The sequence below is a fragment of the Equus asinus genome, chromosome 3 (genome assembly GCF_041296235.1).
Source record: "Equus asinus isolate D_3611 breed Donkey chromosome 3, EquAss-T2T_v2, whole genome shotgun sequence".
NCBI lineage: Eukaryota > Metazoa > Chordata > Mammalia > Perissodactyla > Equidae > Equus > Equus asinus.
In genome coordinates this window covers 107,921,907-107,946,776 of record NC_091792.1, presented here as the reverse complement: position 1 = coordinate 107,946,776, position 24,870 = coordinate 107,921,907, and the positions used below count along the sequence as shown (strand labels likewise).

At 34.1% G+C, this 24,870-nt stretch overlaps 1 protein-coding gene across 1 annotated transcript in view; it reads right to left on the bottom strand.

Moving 5' to 3' along the window:
* LOC106826094 (UDP-glucuronosyltransferase 2C1-like) overlaps nucleotides 1-23,932 on the bottom strand; it is a 30,307-nt gene extending 6,375 nt beyond the window's left edge. Inside the window, exons 1-5 of the mRNA XM_014833249.3 lie at nucleotides 23,169-23,932; nucleotides 16,604-16,752; nucleotides 10,713-10,844; nucleotides 3,966-4,053; nucleotides 2,388-2,607 (exon numbers count right to left, since the gene is read on the bottom strand). Of these exons, the coding sequence (XP_014688735.3) occupies nucleotides 2,388-2,607; nucleotides 3,966-4,053; nucleotides 10,713-10,844; nucleotides 16,604-16,752; nucleotides 23,169-23,889 (1,310 nt within the window). The 5' untranslated portion in view covers nucleotides 23,890-23,932. The remainder of the gene's footprint in view (nucleotides 1-2,387; nucleotides 2,608-3,965; nucleotides 4,054-10,712; nucleotides 10,845-16,603; nucleotides 16,753-23,168) is intronic.
* Between the last annotated feature and the right edge of the window lie 938 nt (nucleotides 23,933-24,870).

Genomic DNA, 24,870 nt, shown 5'->3' with positions numbered 1-24,870 from the left:
CCTGGTACATATTCATTCTTTACACGTAAGTTTGTACCCTTTAACCTATATATCTCCACCCTCTGAATCCCTAGGCCCTGGTAAACACCAGTGTCTACTCTCTGTTTCTGTTAGTTTGGCTTTTTGGGTTACACATATAAGTGATTCCATAAAGTACCCGCCTTTCTCTGTCTAACATGTCACTTAGCATAATGCCTTGAAGATCATCCATGTTGTCACCAATGGCAGAATTCCCTTCTTTCCCATGGTTGAATAATATTCCATTGTATACATACACAACATCTGCTTTATCCATTCATCCATTCACAGCCATTTAGGTTGCATCCATATCTTGGCCATTGTGAATAATGCTGCAAAGAACATGGGAGTGCAGATAACTTTTCCATATCCTTTTTCATTTCAGTTGGATGTATACAAGGAGTGGGATTGCTGAATCATGCAGTAATTCTATTTTTCATAGTTTGAGGAAACTCCTTACTGTCTTCCATAGTGGCTGTACCAATTTACATTCCCAGCAAAAGTGAGTGTATGTTCCCTTTTCTCCACATCGTCACCAGCACTTCTTCTACCTTGTCTTTTCATGACAGCCATTCTGTCAGGTGTGAGGTGATATCTCATTGTGGTTTTGATTGCATTTCCTGATAATTAGTGATGTTGAGCCACTTTTCATGTACCTCTTGGCCATTTGTATGTCTTCTTTGGAAAAATGTCCATTCAATACTCCTCATTTTTTTATCTACTTGGTTTTCTTTGTTTTCCTATTGGGTTATATGAGTTTTTTATATTTTTTAGATATTAATGCCTTATCAGATATATAATTTGCAAATATTTTCTCCCATTCCATAAGTTGCCTTTCATTTGGGTGATGCTTTCTTTTGCATATAGAATCCTTTAAGTTTGTTGTACTTCCACTTGTTGATCTTTGCCTTTGTTCCTTGTGCTGTTGATGTCATATCCAAAAAATCATTGGCAAGACTTATATAAAGGGACCTTTCCTCTAGGTTTTCTTCTATGAATTTTATGGTTTCAGGTCTTACATTTAAGTCATTAATCCATTTCCAGTTAATTTTTGTGAGTGGTGTAAGATAGTGGTACTGTTTCATTCTCCTGCATGTGATATCCAGTTTTCCCAGCATCATTTATTGAGGAGACTGCTTTGGCTATTTGGGGTCTTTCGTGGCTCCATATAAATTTAGAATTGTTCTTTTCCATTTCTGTGCCCCAAAAGGTTTAAGGACATTATCACTTAACCCGATCTTCACCTTTCCTGATGAGGAACTATTTCTAGTTGGGAAGTTCCCTCCTGGCACTGAGCAATGCCTCGGGAGGGGATGATGCTGGCAAAAAGAAGCTCTTGCCCTTCTGTTCTTGAGCAATTGTTCTGTTTTTGTTTCACTGTGTTGCTAAAATTTGTTGAGCAGAATCTTGAGCTCTCCCAAAGCTGATTTTGTTCATGGATAACTATCTAATTATTGATTTTTGTCCGGAGATGGAAAAGCTGGGACTTCTGTGTTGCCATTTGGACCTCTCAATTTTACTTTATTTTCTTAGGCTTTCATTTATTTATTTATTTAATTTATTTGTTTTTGGAGGGAGGGAGATTAGCACTGAGCTAACAACTGTTGCCAATCTTCCTCTTTTTTTTCCTTTTTCTCCCCAACCCCAGAAGCTACTTTCATATCCTAGTTCTAATTGATTCTAGCTCATCTATGTGGGATGCCACCGCAGTATAGCTTGATGAGTGGTGTGTAGGTCCAAGCCCAGGATCCAAACCAGTGAACTCTGGGCTGCTGAAGCCGTGTGCGTGAACTTAACCACTTGACCTTGGGTGTGACCCCTGTTTCCTTTCTCTTGTTCTAAATTAAAATATTGCAATATAGAATTTTTTTTGTTAAAAACTAGCAGGATGCAATTTTACAAAATAATTTCTCTTTTTCTTTATCCTTTATAAATTAGCAAAAGAAAATATCTGAAGTAATACTTCTCTATTGGTAATTAGTTAGAGCTTCAGGAGGAGAGTTAAGTGATTTTTAATTTTTGTTTCTCTATGTTTTTGTTATATTACCTAAATTCTTTATAGCAGTAATATCTGCAATTTGTGAGAAATTAACAGTAGTTATTGCAAATAATAAATAAAGATTTGCATCTCTTTAGCAAGCTTATTTTATTTACATTAATTTAGTGTTTCTTTGAGGTTGATCTATTACCCATTAACTGTAGGTGATTCAAAATGCCACCACAGAATTTGAGTGGCATAAGATAATTGTATTTTATATTAATTATGTGCTGGTGATTATTTAAAAGTAACCAATATAAAGTTGAATAAAACAATTTATTTCTTTTAAAACACTAGATGCTTCTCAGTAAAGAATATATTCTATACTCACGACGGGTTGTTAATAACTGTCTTCAAAGCATTAAGCAGATCGGAAGTGGTCATCGCATGCAAGTCTACTTCAACAGCTGCCCCTTTGGCCTTCACACGAGCAATATTGCCAAACTGATCACCGAATACGGGAATTCCCACCATTGGTACTCCGTGGTAAATAGCTTCATAGATTCCATTTGTTCCACAGTGAGTGATAAAAGCTCTGGTTTGGGGATGACCTAACAGGAAAAAATATACCATTATTCTAATTTGAGATAGTTTCAGAAACAGAAAATCATGGTAGGTGTACAAACATTGATTCAATTAGGCAACATCTTCTATACAATTCTGTGCTATGAGGTCATATATAAAGTCCTATAAACTGTAAAGAAAGCAGCAATTAGTTATGCCAGCAATTAATCCATTCCATATACCTGTGAGAAGGTTTCGGTGGAGTCTAAATGATGGAGAATAGTTGTCAGGTCGACAATTTCTGGGGGTAAGGAATACATTAACAAAAACAATGGAAAGATTGAAGAAATGAAACTCTTGTGTGGATGGGGAAGGGGAAGCAGGATGTGCAGGGTTTCAATGGGAGAACGTTGTACTAACAGGCTAGAAAGATAGGGCGAGTTCACGAAGTACTCTGTTTAAGATAATGGAATTTTGCACTTGACTTTATAGTAATATGGAGACATTTACAATATTAGAAATGATGACTAGAATTACCAGAATTTTATTTTCAAATAGTTATAGTGCGAAAGAGAGAAGAGAGGTTGTTGAAAATGGATACAGAGACTCAGGAGATACTGCAATATTCTATGTCAAAGTTAATGAGACCCTGATTTAAAGGTGTGCTGACTCTGATTCTGAGGATGGAGAGATTGTGTCATAAATGGGAGAATTATAACTTCCATATTCATGTTGAAACCTGACAAAGACTCTCCTTGACCAAACTCTAGTCAGGCTCTTCTGAACTTTCTTACAACTAGACCCTGAATTTTGGGCTTCTGTATGTTGTCTCTGCCTTGTCTAATTTTAGCAAGAATCCAGCTAAGTCAGTTTAGTAAGACTCTCCCAGCCTCAATATCTGGTCACCATTTATATCTGATCAGTTTCCTTATCCATCAGCACACCACAGGTGATGTCTGATCACCCTGACCTGCCTTCAGCAAGAATCTGGGTAGGTCAGTTTAGCCAGGGTCTCCCCATGCCCTTGAGGTTTCCCAAGTGTAATTTTCCATCCAGTGACACCTCCTCCCCTTCCCATCTGCCCTGCTACTCTGTTCCTTGGCTATAAAATCCCTACTTTTCCTTTTTGTTCTCAGAGCTGAGTCCAGTCTCTCTGACTCACTGCAAAAGTCCACTTCAGTGATGGTCTTCAACAAAGTGTGCCTTACAGTCCTTAGCAAGTATCATGGAAAATTGTTTCTTTAAGAAACTTCAGAAAAAAATGTAAAGAAGACATGAAGTGGGTTTTTTTTTTTTTTTTTTGCTGGTTTTGAATACAAATTTGTTGTATATATCCATTGTTGAGTAATCATTCAGATTAAATCCTCATTCAACTTTGTTTAGTTTTGCTTCTCTTTGATCTTACCAAGAAGATCATTCTGTGGAATCCAGTCATATAGCTGTGTATTGGGTCCTAATGTATCTGGTTTCTTTCCTGTGTATCTCCAGAGAACCTGTTATGATAAATTCCTTTATTAGATTTTCAGAGTCACATTATTCAGTTCTTAGAATCAATCTAGTTCAATGCTTCCATGTAAAAGGTGAGCAAACTGAGGCCCTAAGTAAATAAGTAATTGGTGTTTTTAAACCTTTGAAACTGGAGCTAGCCTTCAAATGCTTGCAATAGTCCTAACAGATAGGCTGCCATCAATAGGACATTTCTCACTTGGCAGATGAGAAAAACAAAACAATCTGTATCTGAAATAATTATATATTGGTATTACTAGGCCATTCTGGTAAAGGGAAGTTTTAAATGGAGTTTTATGAAGCAAAGGGAAGGATGTTACTTAAATTCACTTTAAGAATTTGTTAGTGTTTTGAACTTTTCTTACTTATTTGGCAGTAACTAGAAGCAAGCATTGTCTTTTTTTATTATGGAAAAATATGCATAATGATATTTGTTATTTTAATCTCTTGCAAGTATACAATTTGGTGGCATTAATTATATCCACAATGTTGTGTAACTATCACCACTATCTACACCTCCACAGTTTTCATCATGCCACACTTAAACACTGCCTAATTAAACAGTAACTCCCTCTTGCCCTACGCTCCAGTCCCTGATGACATCTATTTTACTTTCTGTCTCTAAGAATGTGATTACTCCAGGTACCTCATAAAAGTGAAATCATACAGTATTTTTCTTGTTCTGACTGGTTTATTTGACCCAGCATTGTGTCCTGATGGTTCATCCATGTTACGATGTATTCGAATTTCCTTCCTTTTTAAGACTTAATAATATTGCATTGTGTGCACATTCTACATTTTGTTTATCCATTCATTTGGTTATCGTGAATGATGTTCTTATGATTATTGTGTACAAAAACTTATTCAAGTTTATGCTTTCAATTCTTTTGTATATAGCTAAAATTGGAGTTATTGCATCATAAGGTAGTTCTATGTTCTCACGTTTTAAGGAACTGCAAAACTGTTTTCCACAGTGCCTGCATCATTTTTCACTCCTACCAGCAATGCCCAACAGTTGCAATTTCTCCACATCCTACTCACACTTGTTATTTTCCATTTTTTGAAAATAATCATCCTAATGAGTGTGGAGTGGTATCTCATCGTGCTTTTGATTTGTATTTCCCTAATGATTAATGATGTTGAGTCTCTCTTTATGCACTTCTTGACCATTTGTATATCTTCTATGAACATATGTCTATTCAAGTTCATTCTCATTTTTTAACAGGGTTTTTGTTGTTGTTGAGTTATAGGAGTTATTTATGTATTGTGGACATTAATCCCTTATCAGACACATGATTTGCAAATATTTTTAACAATCTGTAGACACTGTGTTTTGCTATGTTAATAGGATCTTTTGATGCACAGAAGTTCTCTCAAGTAGTTGAAGTCCAGTTTATCTGCTGTTTCTTTTCTTGCCTGTGCTTTTGGTGTCATTGTCTGTGAAATAATAGCCAAACTCAATGTGAGAAAGATTTTTCTCCAATACTTTCTTTTGACAGTTTCATAGTTTTACCTCTACTGTTTAGGTCTTTGGTTCATTTTGAATTAATTTATGTATCTAGAATAAACTAAGGGTCCAATTTCATTCTTTTGCATGTGGCTATCAAGATTTAACCAGCACTATTTTGAAGAGACTGTTCTTTCTCCATTGAAGGGTCTTAAACCTTTGCTGAAAATCAACTGACTATATATGTGAGGGTTGATTTCTGACTCTATCTTGTATTCAATTGGTTTATATATCTGTTTATATGCCAGCACTACACTGTATAACTTATTGTAATTTCATAGTAAATTTCAAAGATAGAAAGTGTGAGTCATCTAATTTATTCTTTTTCAAGATTTTTTTTCTCTATTTGTGGCTCTTGCAGTTCCATATGATGTGGAGGATTATATTTTCCATTTCTACAAAAATTCTGTTGTAATTTTCATAGGCATTGTATTGAGTCTGTAGATTTCTTTGTTCAGTGTTGACATCTTACCCATGTTAAGTATTCCTATCCATGAATGTGTGATGGCTTTTCATTTATGTAGGTCTTTTTTAATTCCCTGAAGTAATGTTGTTTTGTAGTTTTCAGCATACAAACATTTCACCTTCTTGTTTAGATTTATTCTTAAGCATTTAATTCATTTAGTTGTTCTTTTAAATGGAATTGCTTTCTTAATTTCATGTTCAGATTGTTCATTGATGGTGCATATATGCACAACTGATTTTTGCATGTGGATCCTGTATCCTGCAACTTTGTTGAATTTGGTTACTGGTTCTGGTAGCTTTTTGCAGATTCTTGGTGATTTTCTGGAAGTAGAATTCTGATATCTGCAAATAGAAAAAGTTTTACCTTTTCTTTTCCAGTTTGGATGCCTTTTATTTCTTTTCTTGTGTAATATCCTGAGCTATAACTTCTGGTCCAATGCTAAATAGCAACAGGAAAAGCAGACATCCTTGTGTCTTTCCTTACATTAGGAGGAAAGCTTTTAGTTTCCACTACAGAGTAAGATGTTAGCTGTGGGTTTTAAAAAATATCATTTAGCATATTGAGGAATTTTCGCTCTATTTCTAGTCTTATCAAGAATGAATATTGGATTTTGTCAAATGTTGCTTTTGTGTGTAAGTGGAAATGATCATTTTTTTTACTTCATTCTATTAACGTAATATGTTACACTAATTTCACATGTTGATCCACTCTTGAATTCCTGGGATAAATTGCATTTTATTATGGTGAATACTTCTTTCAGTATTCTGTTGGATTTGATGTGCTAATACATTTTTTAGGTTTTTTTACATCTATATTTACAAGGGACCTTGTACTGTAATTTTATTTTCTTGTGAAGTCCTCATCTGGCATCTGTATCTGGGTAAAGGGTCCTCACAGAAAAATTTAGGAAGTGTTCCCTCTTCTACAAATTTTTGGAGGACTTTGAAAAGGGTTAGTTTAATTCTTTAATTCTTCTTTAAATGTTTAATATAATTTACCAGTGAAACCATCTGATTCAGGACATTTCCTTGTTGAGAGATTTTTATTAGTAATTCAATCCCTTATTTTGTTATAAGTCTGTTGATGTGTTCTATTTCTTCTCCAATCAGATTAAAAAACTTATGCGTTTCAAGGAATGTATCTATTTCTCTAGGTTGTCTAACTGTTTGGAGTACAATTGTTCATAATATCCTTCTTATAATCCTTTTTATCTCTGTAAAGTCAGCAGTGTTCTCTCCATGTTCTACTGATTTTAGTCATTCACATCTGCTTTTTTCTCTTTGCCACTCTGGTTAAAGGTTTGATAATTTTGTTGATCTTTCCCAAGAACTAACTTTTGGTTTCACTAATTTTCTCTATTGTTTTTCTGTTGTGTGTTTTATTTGTCTTTTCTCTAGTCTTCATTATTTCCTTCGTTCTGCTTGCTTTGGGTTTATTTTGGCTTCTTTTTCTAATTCTTTAAGATATAAATTAGGCTATTGATTTCATATCTTTCTTCTTTTCCAGTGTAGGCATTTACAGCTATAAATTGCCCTCTGAGAACTACTTTCACTGCATCTCATCAGTTTCAGTCTGTTCCACTTTCATTGATTTTAAAGTGTTTTTTAATTGTCCTTGTGATTTATTCTTTGACTCTCTGGTTCTTAACTTCAGTAGCATACAAAAACTCTACTCCTTTTATCGCCATCCCTCCTTCTGTTAATGATGTCACAAATTACGTATTTATACATTGTTTTCCTAATAATGTCAATTAATAATGGTTTTTATGCCTTTCTCTTTTCAGTCAGTGAGAATGTAAAAACGTGGTGTTAGCGGCTGGCCCGGTGGAACAGTAGTTAAGTTTGCACATTCTGCTTCTCGGTGGCCTGGGTTTCACCGGTTTGGATCCCAGGTGCGGACATGGCACCGCTTGGCAAAAGCCACGCTGTGGTAGGCGTCCCATGTATAAAGTAGAGGAAGATGGGTATGGATGTTAGCTCATGGTCTGTCTTCCTCAGCAAAAAGAGGAGGATTGGCAGTAGTTATCTCAGGGTTAATCTTCCTCAAAAAAAAAAAAAAAAGAACAAATCCCAAAAAGAAACAGCAACAAAAAAGTGGAGTTATATTCAAAAGTGCAGTAATCGTACCTTTTATAATTACCTTTGTAGTTACCTTTACTATAGATCTTTAGTTCTTATGTTTTGTGTTACAGTCTAGCAGCCTTTTATTTCAACCTGAAAGACTCCCTTTTTCATTTCTTGCAAGGCAGGTCTAGTGGTAATGATCTCCCCAACTGTTGTTTACCTGGGAATGTTTTAATTTATACTTCATTCTTGAGGAAATTCTTGCATGATATAAGATCTTCAGTTGAGAATTTTCAGTTTCACCACTTTGAGAATATCAACCAACTGCCGTCTGGTCTCCAAGTTTTCTCATGAGAAATTGGCTGATCATCTTATTGATCATGTATGTGATGAATGGCTTCTCTCTTGCTGTTTTCAAGATTCTCTTATTGTCTTTGCTATTCCACAGCTTGATTATAATGTGTCTTGTTGAGGGAGTTTATCTTACTTAAAGTTTGTTAATCTTCTTGGATTTATAGATTCATTTCTCCCTTGAAATTTGGGAAAGTTGCAGCCATTATTACTTCAAATATTATTTTGCCCCTTTTTTTTCTTTCTGGGGCTCCCACAGTATATGTTTTTCTCTGCTTAATGATGTCTCGCAAGTCTCTTAGGCTTTGTTCACTTTTCTTCAATTATTTTTCTTTCTGTGCCTCTGACTCAATAATGTCAATCATCCTTTCTTCAAGTTTGCCAGTTCTTTCTTCCACCTATTCATATCTGCTTTTCAGTCACTGAGATGAATTTTTCATCTCAGCTATGGTAATCCTCAGCTCCAGATTTGTTTTTGTTCTTTTTATAATTTCTGTCTCTTTGATATTTTCATTTTGTTCTTTCATTGTGTCTTCTCTTTATTAGTATCTTCTTTTAGTTCTTTGATCATCCTTAGATAATTGTTCTAAAGTTTTTTCTAGTAATTCCAACCTCTAAGATTCCTCAGGGATGCTTTCTCTCAATTTATTTTGACCCTTTGAATGAGCCATGTTTTCATCTTCTTTGTATGCCCTGTGATTTTTGTAGAGACCTGGACATTTGATTCGCATAATGTATTAACCCTGAAAATCAGATTCTCTTCTTTCCTTGTGGTTTTTCTTTTTGTCGGTTGTTGAAGGGTGTCTCTTTGCAAGAATCAAGCTGACATGAGACTTTAACTGTTCTCAAATCTTTTCTGAGCCTCTCTGTATCTCTCTCTAGATATGCACATGGCTTTCTAAATTCAACTTTATGTGCAGATGCTTTAAAGTGGACTATTTCTCCCAAGTGGAGAAAATGGATAAATGAAAAAAAAAAAAAAAGTATTGCTCCTTCAAATCTCCTGAAACTTGCTTTTTCTAGTGAGAGTTGAAACAACCGTGGCCAAATTTCATTCCTCTACCTTGGTGATTAAGCCAGCAGTCAAGAATTAGAATACAGAAGCCCAATGTCTGGAGGATATGGTCATTATTGCCAACTCTGGCTGTACAGAGTTGTACCGGAAATACAGACATTTTACCTGACAGGGGTCTGGAAGATGGAGGATTAGGCTGCTGCTCTGCTAAAGATTGAAATTGACGAATTTTAATTAATCGCTGTGTACCAGCCAAGCTTTACCCTGGAAGTTGTGAGTGCTCTGATGGACTTCAGAGTTCCAGTATAGTGACTTCAGAGAGTTTCTGCCAGCACAATTGTTTTAGGTTAAAATGCATATCCTTGGTGCTTTCTACACCATCCTGATGTCACTGTTAAGCATTTTATTTTAATGGAATATAAAAATCAATATTTTTAGGATGATCATTTTAGATTAAATATTTAAATGCATACTGCTGCCACAAACGACTTTTCAAAGAAATTTGGTTATAAATACAAGTATTGTTATGATCATTTAGAAGTTAATATGACTTTTATTTGTCTATTTTATCTAAAGCTAGAGAGGAAAAATATTCCTGGCAGTATAAAAACAACGTTACTCAATTATAATTTAGAATGATGTTAATAAATAACATCACATTTTGTAGTAACATCATAGAGTGAACTGCACAAATCTTTTACTATATTACTAACAATTTTTACTGTTTAAATAGAAGAATCATTATTTAGAAGTACTCCAGGATCGTAGCTGTCAGTTCCAGGTGCAACCTGGGTCTGATCCAAAACCATAAATTATAAGGAAATATAGTCCCAAGGGACATTGTGTATTGAGGTCGTGTTTTTGTATATCTTTTCCTTTATGTTAGTTGTACCTGATATGCATGCCTCAGATTTAAAAAACAAAGAAACACCACAAAACAGGATTAGCTTACATGGAAGTCTTAAAACCTACCCATAAAGTTGACAGATTGTTTAAGACCAGTGAATGATTTAGTTTTAGTTCATTATTTAAAGTAAATACTGCAAAATGCTTGCCTGAAAGTAATGCCAGTTTTAAAGCAAGAGAGCAGTCAAATTTTTTTAGCTAATCTCTTCTAACATCCAATATTTCTTTAAGGCTCAGTTAAATTGACAATAACAGTACCAATAGCTTTTTCTACATTTGTAAAGTACACTTTCAAGGATTTAAAAATAGCTACCCTTCAAAGAATAAGATTATCTGACCTTCTGTGGAATCTGGGCGAGGGCTGATGCAATCATGCTAGACTTTTCTTCTGTGAGGTTTTGGATCATTGACCCCAGAGTAAATACCACAACTCCATCTTTGCCTGAACTCTGGACAAACTCTTCTAACTCCTGTAAAGAAAACAGTCTTTGTAATATGAAAGTCCAGAGTTTGAAGAATAAAACAGTCACACACTTTTCTCAATGTGTCTGAATTATTAAACGGTTCTGACTTTTCATACATAAACCATTTTACAGTATGAAATATGACCTGAAATCACTGGTTATTAGGCAAATTAAAATGATTTAAATTGAAGGTTTCCATCCAGATTGTTCTAAACATTTCTGAGGTGTGTTTGTGTGTGTGTTTGTTTTAACAAATTTTTGATTACTTGTTATCTTCTGCAAGGTGCTCAGCTCTTTACAGGTCTCATTTAGCTTAAGTATATGATGATCTGAAGAGATATGTATACATATGCAGATGAGAAAGCTGTCTCAGAGACATTAAGTATTTTGTTCAAGGCTACACAGCATTGGCAGAACCAAATTTCTAAATTAAGCTTGTAGATTGTAAAGCCAATGACCATATCTAATACTCTCTACTGCCTTCTAACATCCTCTCCACAATGCTCCAAATGGAGAAGATTTGAGTGGCACTCTAAGACAGATAGCTCTGGTTCCTCAAATCATATTTAGTCTTGGATAATGTGAAGATTGTCCTTAACTTTTATGCTGTGTCAGTCAGCATAATGACATGCTAATGGTTTATTTACTTTGTTTTACTGTTTTTTAAATTTTCTTTTATTTTGGTTCCATTCATACTTTATATAAGCTTCCCCAAACACATCTAGGAATGAGGTAGCCTTACAACTTTCTGACCAAATAAGTAATATAGAAACACCTGTAATGCATGCTCTGGAGAGAACAGTAATATGGAAATGTACAGCTTTTCATTCAAAATAAAAATAGCATATTTAATCATGTTGAAGTAAAAAGAAATCTTTTCACCCTATGATTAAGTACTAATCAAACTAAAAGAACCAAATAAGACAAGAAAAAAATGTGTGAGGATCTAAAGGAGAAGACATAAATTTTGTAAACATGTAAATGACAATATTGGGGAAACAGAGATAACCAATAACCAAATCATTATAAATAATAGTTGGTCATATTCATAATCATTACACAAAAAATATTTCTTCACAATAGCAATATCCAACCTGAACTTTTAAAATGAATCATCTTTCACTGTAGTAATTGAAAATATAAACTGTTTAAGAGTAGTAACACATGTGCTTTCATTGAAAGAAGTTTCAAATTCTAGTAAATGAGATAGAAAAAGACCCTAATAGATAGATGTATTGTGTGTATTAGTGTTCTCCAGAGAAACACAATGAATAAGATGTGTATCTGTATCTATGTATCTATATCAATCAATCTATCTATCTATCTATCTATCTATCTATCTATCTGTAGAGACAGATTTATTTTAAGGAAAGGGCTCATGAGATTATGGAGCCTGACAATTCCAAAATCTGCATGGTAGGCCATCAGGCTGGAGATCCTGAGAAGAGCCAATGTTGTTCAAGTGTGAAGGCCTTCTGCTGTCAGACTTTGCTTTTACTTGGGAGAAGTAAGTCTTTTGTTTTATTCATTCTTTCATCTAACTGAGTGAGGCTCACGCACATAATGGACAGCAATTTGCTTTACTCAAAGTCCACTATTTGAATGTTAATCCCATCCAAAAACAACTGTGGAGGAACATCCAGAAATTTTTGACTAAATATCTGGGTACAAGCCAAGACAAGTTGACACATAAAATTAACCATCACATTGTGGTTGTAGATGGAGTGACTCAATACGTAAAAGCTATCAATCTTTTAAAATTAATTTTCCATTATGATATAGTTTTCTTGAGAAATTGACAAATATTTTTAAATTTATATAGAATACTCTTTTTATAAATAATTAATTAACTTTTTGAAAAAGAAAAGGAAATATTGGGAGCTTCTTAAACCAGATAATAATAAATAATACAAAATGAGTGCAACTAACCTAACAGACAAAGTGAACAACACAACAAAACAGTGAGACCAGAAAAAGAAGAATGAGTATGTAAAAGCCTGCTATATATAAAGGCGATATCACAAGACATTGATACAATCAGAAAGAAAAATTCACACTGAGTAGATTATTTACTATTAGGTGGTGCTATAAAAATATATTCACTACCTAGACAAAAGAGAAAAGTGAATCCTTACCTCATATTATACCTTAGTATAAAATTTAAATGGATTAAAAGAATCCATATTAAAGTAAAATATTATAACTTTTCAAATAAAATATAAAAGAGGAGCTTTATAATCATAGAATTGAGAAAATATTTTAAATGAGACTTTGAAAATTACAAACCATAAGGTAGAAAAGGATGGAATTGATTGCATCAAATTTAGTACTTTATGTATCCCTGAAAGAAGGAAATAAGGGATAATGTTAACAGATATACGAATTCATAAATGAAGATATTTGCAATGGCTAAAATAAGGATTAATACCCAGATATTCTAGATTATGGAAAAAATTTGTATTGCTTGACAAAAAAATAAAAGGAGGTTATCCAAAAGAAAAATATACCAAGTATGTAACTTTAACAAGGAGAAAATGAGAATAACTGGTAAGTTTCTGAAAAGATGTTCAACTTTGCTGTTAATTGAGATTACCAATAAAATATACCAATATGATACCACTTTACCTTTATTAAACTGACACATATTAGAAAATAGAATACTATTGAGGGCTAGATACGATGTGGAAGATGGGACCATTTAAGCGTTCCTGATGAAACTATATATTTGTACAGATTTTCAGTAAGATTAAGTGCACAATGAAATAAAGCATGCGTGTACCCCATGACCCTACAATCCCACTATTGGATATATAACACAAATTTATGTAAACGTCCATAAAGAAATACGTTTCAAATTTTTCTTCACAATATTCTTTGTTGCAGGATAGAGCTGGAGACAACTAATTGTCCTTTATGAAATAAACACACAAAATATGGTAAATACATACAGCAAAATTCTCCGCAACCGTCAGAATAAATGAAATATATTTAGAAATAGAAACTTGGACACATATTAAAAAATAAAGTAATAAAAGAAAGAAAACTTGAGCTATAGCATAACTCCATTTACATAATTAAACTCAAATCAATGCTATCTGTTGTTCAAAGATCCAGATGTTTCTGTAAATTGGAATGAGAGCACAAATATTATGCACACTTGACTAGGTGTCTACTGGTTGTCGAGTAATGGAAGAGAAGAGGATACGCGCTGATTATGGAATGGGGTGAGTTGAGATTACGATTAACACATTCTGAGGACCTGAGGTTCAAACAAAGCAAATGAAAACAATACATAAATTCCATATTTCCACAAACATATGTTTTAGCATTCAAAATTAAATTGACATTTTTTATCATGCTTTAGTGGGAGGGGAATTTTTCCCTCTTCTTCCCGACCTTTTCCTATTTTTTTCCTTAGAAGGAAGAGGTGAAGGTCTGTTTGAGTCTTTCTTCAGAACCCTGATTGGGTCACATTTACTAGGAGATTACTTTATTGAGCGTGATAAGAACACATAGACATGGGTTAGTGTGGCTCTTTCCCTACTTCTTCTGTAGATGAGATTAAAAGTTTAAAAAGAAAAGAACCTGTTCCAAAGACAGGCCTTGCATACTGTTTTCTTCTTTCATGTTTAAATTGATATTACTCTGACATAGCTGCCTGGTTATCTGTAGGGTTTTGACTCAAAGGAAGCAGAAGCTATGGACAGTTGAGTCTAAAAAAATGATCCAGACTAATTTACTGCATAGAGATTAAGGCACAAATACAGTTAACAAAAGGGCTCCCACTTATTAGTCATTTTTCCATTGTACGTACACTAACTCCAACACAGCACACAAATGTGGTTATTGTTTGTGGAAAGATTCAAGTTTTACCAGGTTCTCCCATCATGTTTCTGTCTATTAAAGCCTCAAACCTGATGATTACTTTAACTGTCACCCTCACTGTGGGTTACTTTGCACACTCACTTTGCCTCTTGAGGTTGTATGTAACATGTAGATTTAGTGTTCTTAATCAGATTTTTATAATTAGGAATGTTATTGAAAATCCTGAAATATTCTGATACCAAAATTTAACATGAATTATTCAAAAAATTAAATGTCATGAAACAATTTACCATATTAGAGAATCTTTACTGCCATCATAGACTCAGGAATCAATTTTTTCATGAGCACAAAAGCCTGTGCATTATTTGAATAAAGATTGTGATTGTGTTTTTGTAGTGTCCCCAAGGCCCTACTGTGGTTTGGCAGGAGGAGACAGGGGAAATAAGATTCCATGGTAAATGCTATACAATTCTGACCCTTTCTGAGTATTCTTAAAGGTCATACGAAAAACATCAGATAGATTCTTCATGAGACACTGTTGGTGAAACAAATAAATGCATAAATGTACAAATACATATAAGGGTGCTATTGGATCAATAATAATGCAATAGGAGGGTTCCAAATATATTTGAATTATTAAAATATATCAAATATGCATATATGTAAGTCTAACACTGTCCCAATTGGTGACTTCTATGTTTTTAGAATTGAATCTTTGCAGTGTATAGATCTTTCATCCAAAAGTATGAAATAATGTGAAGAAGGTCCAGAATATTTAAGTGACTATTTCTGAGCAGAAGCAATGGTTTAGAACAATGTAGAATGGATTTCCAGTATTATTTAACTTGTCAAAATTTAAATGCCCATGCAAAAAAACAATAAAGGAAAGACATACAAAGAAACATACAGCAAAGCATTCACTCTTGAAGTCTCTCTCTTAACATCCACCTCCAGCCAGTCAAAAATGCTATTGACTTTCTTTGTAAATGCCTTTTAAATCTCTGCACTTCTGCTCATAATCACTAACATCCTATACTTCGTATCTCTGTAATCTCATGCAGTAACTGTTGCAACTGTATTACCTCATTTCCCTGCTTTAAACCTGGGTCCATTCCAAAAAATTCAATAGCCAATATTTATGACAGGGTAAGCTATATCACATTACTGATTAAAAATCGTGCATTGATCCTTCATTGCCCTTAAATTTGAAGCAAAGAATACTCAGTATTACCCATTTGGTTTTTCTTAACCTATCTCCCCATTCTCTCTCTAATCTAATTACTCTCCTCTATTCAAATCAAATAGTTCATCATTACTAAACTTCTGCCAAAAATTTTTGGATAGACCGTCATATCTCTATTTGATGGATTCTCAAATTATTATAATTTCCTCACTATTGTTCATTTCTATGATGAGGAGATGCTAAATAACATGCATCTACATAATCTCAGTCGATTAAAAGAACAGTTTATTTCTTTCTTATGCCATAATACCATCTATTAAGCAGCACTTCCTACATATATTCTTTAATCGAGAATTAAGATTGGCAGAGTAGCCAATATTTGGAACACAACCTGTTGACATAACAAAGGAAAAGAGAATTCTGGAGTCTCTGGACTTGACAATTAAGTGTTGAGCCTGGAAGTGCTCCATGACACTTTAGTTCATAGTCGTTGCCCAGAGAATACTTTATGATTCCACTAACTCAGGGCTAGGGATTTCATTCCTATCAAATATGTGGCATACTTGATGAATATCACTAATTATTGTCATGATAATGTTACAAGTTACCTATGGCAGTATGACAGTCTAAGAGGATAATGACCATTAATTCCTGTGTTCAAGTTTTCACTTTGATGGCTAAATATTATAAATAAGAAACCAGAAATCATTCCAAAAGACAAATACTTGAGGAAGCAAACATGAGGACATTTAATTACCTTAGGGAGGGGCTTTGCAGGCTTGCAGTGTAGTCCTCCAGCAAATTCAAAGTGAGGTAAATAAGGGTAAGGAAATTCAAATTCCCAGGAAGTTCGAATCAACCACATTTCAGCTTTCCCCATAATCTCACATAACGTGGTGGGTTTTCCTGAAGAAAAATGAAGGATGATAGGGGAAAAGCAAAGATAGAGTAAGTGGAAAATATTTTACTATCCAATTTTCTAAGAAAATTCTTAAAGAACCAATTTTAGTCCTATGTAACACATGTGAAATCAACTGGCCTTCCCTCAACCAAGACTATACCATAGTGAGATTATGAATAACCAAACAAGGATTTCAGTCTAGACCAAGGCAAAAGCCTGCAGACAATACAGTCTCTCTGCTTGTGCTAAGCCTGAGCCCTAGTCCCTGCTCAGATTTGGCAAATGCTCCCAGCAGGAACAGGGATCTCAGGCAGTGATCCTCAGCTCACAATGGCAGTGTCTCCTCCACTTCTGGAATTCCAATTTATCTCACCCTTGTTTCTCCGAAAGACTTGATATCTTTGAAAAATGACCTTTGTAATTTTCCCATCTTTTTCTAATGTTTTCAAGTGTGCTTCCATAATTAATTACATCCTACCAGGAATGGAAATCTTTTAATAAATTTTTAAAAGGTGATTATCTACTTTGCTATGCAAAATGAAAGCTCCTGTTTCACAAGACTTTGTCCTCTTTGGTGAAGATATAGCACTGCATAACAATCTGGGGGCAAAATATTTGCTATTCTGACACTTTTAGTTGGCACACAGTACAAAACGGTTACCTTTCAACTGAAGAGGCAGCCATTAAACATTAACAGAAAGAGAACTCAAATTAGTGACTCTGAATTAAATCTTTTTCCTGTAGTTTGGAGACAGAGCCTCTTTTTAAAATTCCATTTAGTTACTATGGTACATGAAAGCTTATCCAGAGGTTTGGTGTCATTCGAAATATCCATTCAGTATTCCCGAAATAAGGAAATATAACTACTACATGGTTTTTTATATTACGGCTTTTTGCATATTCTCCTTGATGTCCTAAATGCACTAAAGTTTGTGTTGTTTTGTTTTTTTTTAAGGAAAATTAGCCCTGAGCTAACATCTGCTGCCAATCCTCCTCTTTTTGCTGAGGAAGACTCACCCTTAGCTAAAGTCCATGCCCATCGTCCTCTATTTTATGTGGGACGCCTGCCACAGCATGGCTTGCCAACCAGTGCCATGTCCTCATCCGGGATCACAAGTGGTGAACCCGGGGCTGCAGAAGTGGAACGTGCTAACTTAAGCGCCGCACCACCAGGTGGCCCCCTAAATGCACTGAGGTTTTGATCAGAATATATGAGGGATTTTGAACGGACCAGCACATTTTATCTGTATAAGACATCACAAGCAAATATCAATACTTTATGAGTTTGAATCAGGGAATTACAATGGTATGCAATTCCCAGTTTTATATGCAGAACATTTTTATGGAATTTTTATTAAGATATAATTTATATACCACACACGTCTTCCTTTTAAATACACAGTTGAGTAATTTTTAGTATGTTTGCAAAGCTATGTAGCCATCACTACTATTTAATTTTAGAATATTTTCATTACTCCCAGAAGAAATCCCATATCCATTGACAGTCATTCTCTATTTCTCCCTTTTCCCAGCACCTGAAAAGCAGTAATCTACTTTCTTTTGCTATTTGCCTATTCCAAAATAATCTTATTTCATTTCATATAAATGAAATCATACACTATATGGTCTTATGTGCTACCTTCTTTCACTTAGTCTAAGATTTTTAAAGTTCATCCATGTTGTAGTAAATATCAGCACTGTGTTACTGTTTTGTTCTTTTCTTTTGAGGAAGATTAGTCCTGAGCTACTCCTATCCTATCCTCCACTGGTCCTTCTCTTTTTGCTGAGGAAGATTGGCCCTGAGCTGACATCTGTGCCCATCTTCCTGCATTTTATATGTGGGATGCCTGCTATAGCATGGCACGATAGGCAGAGTGATGGTCTACATCCAGGATCAGATCCAGTGAACTCCAGGCAGCTGAAGCAGCATGGCTGAGCTTAACTTCTATGCTCCTGGGCCTGCCCTAGTGCTTCATTACTTTTTATTTCTGAATAATATTTCTTTGTATGGATATACTTCATTTTGTTTAGCCATACATCAGTTAGTGAACATTTGGGTTGCTTCCATTTTTTGGCTACTATGAATAATGCTCCTATGAGTATACATGTACATATATTTTCACTTATCTTTGATATATACCTAGGAGTAAAATTACAGAGTCATATGGTTGATTCACTCTCTTTCATAAAAAGATAATATCTTTTTCCTGTTAAATCTCTCCTCCTTAGATAATAATCTAGTGTGCTTAATGCACCTTATTGAAATGAAGACAATAGAGTACAAGAAGAGGGAAGAACAATGGATTTTCATAGAGATTACAAGAAAATGTTCCAAATTTGGAAATCAAAAGAAACTACAGCATGCTCTTTTGATAGCATACTGGGTTATAGTGGAATAACGAATGAAGGATTACTTAATTCTTTAGGAGAATGTGCCTATGTTTTACTTTGTTATTTATTACTGATTTACCATGGACTTTTGAGTCTAAATACAATGACATTAAGTGTTAACTTGAATATTTCTGTCTGGTAGAAAAGATCACACCCAAAACAATAATTTTATGGCCCTGTAAGACATTAACCAGTATTGTTTCTAACCTAGCAGTATTATCTTAACATTACTGTTTTATCCCCAAAGTGTTTATAAATAGTTTCTCCAAATATTTTTTGAACCAGATTTGCGATCTTAATGATTCCCTCCTGGATGATTTGAATTTATCTATAGTATGTTTCTCTTACTAATTCTATAAGAGTTGTGAGTTATATTTTTAAAAATTTGGAAAATATACTAGAACACATTATAAAATGAAGATCCTAAATTCTCAATAGCCAAATGATAATCTATAGCTAAAAGCATTTTTAAACTTATGAGAGTTAAAATAAATGTTTTCCTTCTGTTTATCAAGACTTCCTTTGTCCTAGATTATTGATATATTCTTAGAAAGAATATTTATAGGGTCCTAAGAGTGAGGAAAGACTCAGAGACAGAGTCATATCCTATCATTAATGCTTCACTATGTAAGAGGTTCCCAAAGTGACTATGAAACTGCTGGAATCAGAAGTAAATAAACAATTTAGATCCAGTGGTAGAAGAGCCACAGCCTAATCCTTGACTCAGAAAATGTCTCCAAGATGAAATTCTGTTATCTTTTCTCAGTTTTTCCTTTGCTGCTTGAACTCTGACCATGCATAAGTGATGGGTGCAAGAATTTCTGCCCACATTTTTTTTTAGGGTCAAGTCTAGAAGAAATAAGTACCTGCTTCCGTCACAGAAAATCCAGAAAAAGTCTCAATGCAATGTTTTGGCCTTCAATAGGCCATATGCCTCCCTTAACATCTGGGATCTTGGTAGGCAGCATACTTCATTACAAACACTCATAGATTTTGTGAGTTGGTGAGGAAATAGTTTCTCATAAAAAATTTAGAACAGATACCAGGAAAAAGGAAAAAGGATGTTGCTTCTTTTAAGAGATCACAAGTATAAAGGAAAATTTGATGTATTTGTTTTCTTTCTGGGAAGGATTCGCCCTGAACTAACATCTGTTCACAGTCTTCCTCTTTTTTTTCCTCCCTAAAGCCCCAGTAGACAGTGGTATGTTCTAGTTGCAAGACCTGCTAGTTCTTCTTTGTGAGCCACCAACGTAACATGGCTCCTGCCAGATGAGTGGTGTGGTTCCAAGCCAGGAACAGAACCTGGGCCAGCGAAGCACAGTGCACTGAGCTTTAACCACTAGGCAATCAGGGCTGGCTCTTTAATATTTTTTAAGAATACACTTAAACTTTAGTAATGATAAGGTATTAGAGATACTTTGTTAAATAGTAACAAGGAAAATAATCCTAAAATTCATAAGAAACCACAAAAGACTCTGAATTGCCAGAGCCAGATTGAGAAAGAATAATAAAGCTGAAGGAATCACACTTCCTGATTTCAGCTATGTTGTAAAGATATAGTAATCGAAACCATATGATACTGGCATAAAAACAGACACAGTCCAATGGAACAGAATCCAGAGCCCCCAAATAAATGCATGTATATACAGTTAACTAATAATTCACAAGTAAACCAAGAATACTCAATGGAAAAAATAATCTCTTCAGTAAATAGTGCTGGGAAAATTGGATATCAGATGCAAAAGAATGAAACTAGACCCAATCTTATTCCACTCACAAAAATTAATTCAAAATAGATTAAAGACTCAAATGTAAGACTTGAAACTATACAACACCTAGAAGTAAATATAGGGAAAAGCCTTCTTGATGTCACTCTTGACAATAATTATTTGGATATGTTGCATAAAGCAGAAGAAAGAAAAATTAAAAATCAACAAATGGGACTACATCAAACTATAAAGGTTCTGCATACCAAAACAAACGATCAACAAAATGAAAAGACAACCTAGGAAATGGGAGAAAATATTTGCAAACCACATATCTGATAAGTATTTAATATCCAAAATATAAGAAACTCATACAACTAAACAGCAAATAAAAAAGTAATCCAAATGAAAGATGAGAAAAAGATCTGAATAGATATTTATCCAAAGAAGATATTCAAATGACCAGCAAGTACATGAAAAGATTCTGAAATTACTAATCGTCAGCAAAAAGCAAACCAAAACCACAATGAGATATCACCTCACACCTGTTAGGATGGCTATCATTAAAAAGACAAAAGATAACAAATGATGAGAAGAATGAGAAGATAAAGAAACCCTTATGCAGTGTCGGTGGGAATGTAAATTGGTGCAACCACTGTGGAAAACAGTATGGAGCTTCTGCATATAATTAAACAAAGAACTACCATATGATCCAGTGATTCCATTTCTGGGTATATATCCAAAGAAAAGAGAATAACTATGATAAGGAAACAACTTAAGTGTACACTGATGGATGAATAGATAAAGAAAATGTGGTTATATATATATAATATGTATATTCTATATAATTATATATAGAATATTTATATTATGTCTAGTATTACATTTATATAATATATTATTTATATAAGATATTATATATATACCTCTAATACCTTATATATATGTGAGTGTGTGTGTGTGTGTGTGTGTATATATATATATATATATATATATATATATATATATATACATAGTGGAATGTTATTCTGCCATGAGCCAAAAGGAAATCCTGCCTTTTACCTCAATATGGGTGAACCTTGATGGAATTATGTTAAGTGCAGTAAGTAAGAAACAGAAAGACAATTACTGTTTGATATCACTTGTGTGTGGAGTCTAAAAAAAAACAATATAAACCACCCAAACTGATAGATACAGAGAAGAGATTGGTGGTTGTCAGATGTAGGGGTTGGAGTCTTAGCACAAGATGAAGTTGTTCAAAAGATACAAACTTTCATTTCTAAAATAGGTAAGTCCTGGGGATGTAATGTACAGCATGGTCACTACTTGAAAGTGGCTAAGAAAGTTGATCTTAAAAGTCCTCATCTCAAGAAAAAAATATTGTAACTCTGGTTGATGCACGTTAACTAGACTTATTGCAGTGATCGTTTCACAATATATGCAAATATTAAATCACTATGTTGTACACCTGAAATTAATGTAATGTTTTATGTCAATTATATCTCAAAAAACCCCTCTAAATAATGTAATCAGGGTACTGCTTCCTCAAAGATAAATAATATCTTATGCAGCATCATTCTTAACACAACTATATGAACAATTTTTTTAAATAAAATACCCAATTATGCAAAAGGAAAGAGTAAACATACTTGCTGAAATAATGAGACACATTACACTTGAGGTTAAAGCTCATTAGTTCATATTTGTTGCATGTTTGAGTAGAGCCAGAACAACAAAAGAGTGAGATAAGTTAAAAAATCTGGAAACAAGGTCATTCACAGAAATATCTTCCATTTTTTTCCTCTTTGGGAGAAAAGAGCAGATGAAACCAAGATATATTTATTTTCTAGTTTTGTGCTCACCATATGACAAGCCCTGCAAACGTGAAACTAAGCCTAGATAGGATGCAAACAGAAAGCCTAAGAAATAGCAAGTTAATCAGAAAGAAAACAGAGTGTATAAGAGAAGTAAACGGGAGAGAAAAAGTCCAAGGTGTTGGAAATAAAGCACACTGTTAGATGGGGGTTTTCCAGATACTCAAAAAAATTAGTAGCAGCAAGTAGGATTTATGTATAAACATAAAGAATATTCTTTCTGTGATATGTTGTAAGTATTAAATCATCTAAAACAAACAAACAAAAGAATCATATTTTTTCCACTTGCAACAACTAAGACACTGCTTAGTCACAATTTCGCTACTCCAAGACCCACAGGAATTTGGGTCCTCACTTAAAACTGCCTTTTTAAAGTTTGTATACACTCAGATAAATATTTACATTTTACATGTGAAATAAGAATCCGTATTGCAAGCAGATTTTTCTTACCTAAAACCTTGCTATAATAGTCATCCCATTCTGGAAAAAGAAAATATAAAAACATCATATCATTCATTGTGTAAAATAACCAGTTCTCCAGCCTCTGTACAAAAGTCATGTTGTCTGTCAGTCCTGTTGTGCTGCCAGGAACATATGAAGAAGGGGTGGGAAGTCCACCACACAGTCTTTCAATGACATTCCCCTCAGAAAACCGAAAAGAGTATATAAATGGAATATTGAGAAGCTCAGCCAACAACTCCCCACAAAAACTTAAAGGATCAGAAATGCAGATATCAAACTTAGCTGCCTGTAGCCTGCTGAGTAACTCCTTATTTGTGATAGCACTGTCACATACTCTTTTGAGTGTCCTGAAAAATCTCTCGTTCATTTCTGCCAGTTTTGTTAGCATCTCCCACCATGAAAGTCTTGGCAGTTCAAAAATAACTGAATAGAGATCAGTATTGAACTCTTCCATGAGAACTTCTTTAGTTACTGAAAGTTGAAGGACCTCTACATTAAAGGGAATCTTGGTATGATCCATCATAAGGCTGGGTGAAGGTACCAGGATGGTTATTTCATGCCCACGAAGATGGAGTTCTTCCAGAATGACTTTCAAATTAATCCAATGACTAAAATCCATGGGCCATACAAGTACTTTCCCAGTCCTTCCAGAGTCGAGGAAACACAGGTTAAGCATGAAAAGGACACATAAACCTTGCACAGTCTTCATGATCAGCTCCTGCTCTAACAAAACCTGGGCTTAAACCAAGTGCGTGAAGTTCACAAAGCAAAGAGCTCTTCCTTGACTATCTCAACCATTTATAGTAGCTTGGGCTGAACTTTGACCAGCGTACTTTGTATTATTCACTACAATTAAAAACAACTGCTTTGATAAAGAAAATATTGATAATGTCAATAAAATGAGTTAGGAAGGAAATATTCATAATCAATGTTTCATCACTTCTTTTAGTGGATATGAAAATAAAGAGGCTTAAAGTTAAACACAAATCTAAAATAATTTCTAAAGCATCATCATATGATGCATATTTAATTAAGATTGGGCTTTCTGTATCTTTTGCTCTGGTTTTATTTGATGTTCATTTGAACATAATTGTCTCTCTAGTATTTCTCTTATGCGTAACTTTGCTAGATATTCTAGACACGAAGAATGCTATCATCTACTGCCTGGAGATAATATGTGCACTGTAAGAGGTGTTAAGGCAGAGAGAAGATTTAAATCCAAATATACTATTGCTAAATGAGGCGCTCTTTGTGCTAAGTCACATTTATCTTACAGAGAAAAAGAAGAATTTTTTTTAAATTACTGCAGGTATGAGTTCAAGTTCTGATTCTAGCTTAGATTAATGTTATGTTGAGAAGAGGTATCTTAGAGTAGAAAAAGCAGGACATGAAGAAGATAACAATAATCTTACCTTTCTTTCCAGAATATCCATTCTATTTTCTTTGCTTTCTAAACTGAAGAGAGCTTTTATAATGTAAACTTATTTTATTTCGCTTTGATTCCCACACCTGGAAGCCACTGTCGCATGTAGAAATGGATCCAAATATATCTGCTACAATAAATTCATGTATAAACATTTGCTTAAAAGGTTGATTTTTTTCCTCAAGTAATTAATCAGTAGGAATATATGATGTTAACACTATCATTTTTATCATTATAAGAATAACTGGATAATAAAATATGGGATTA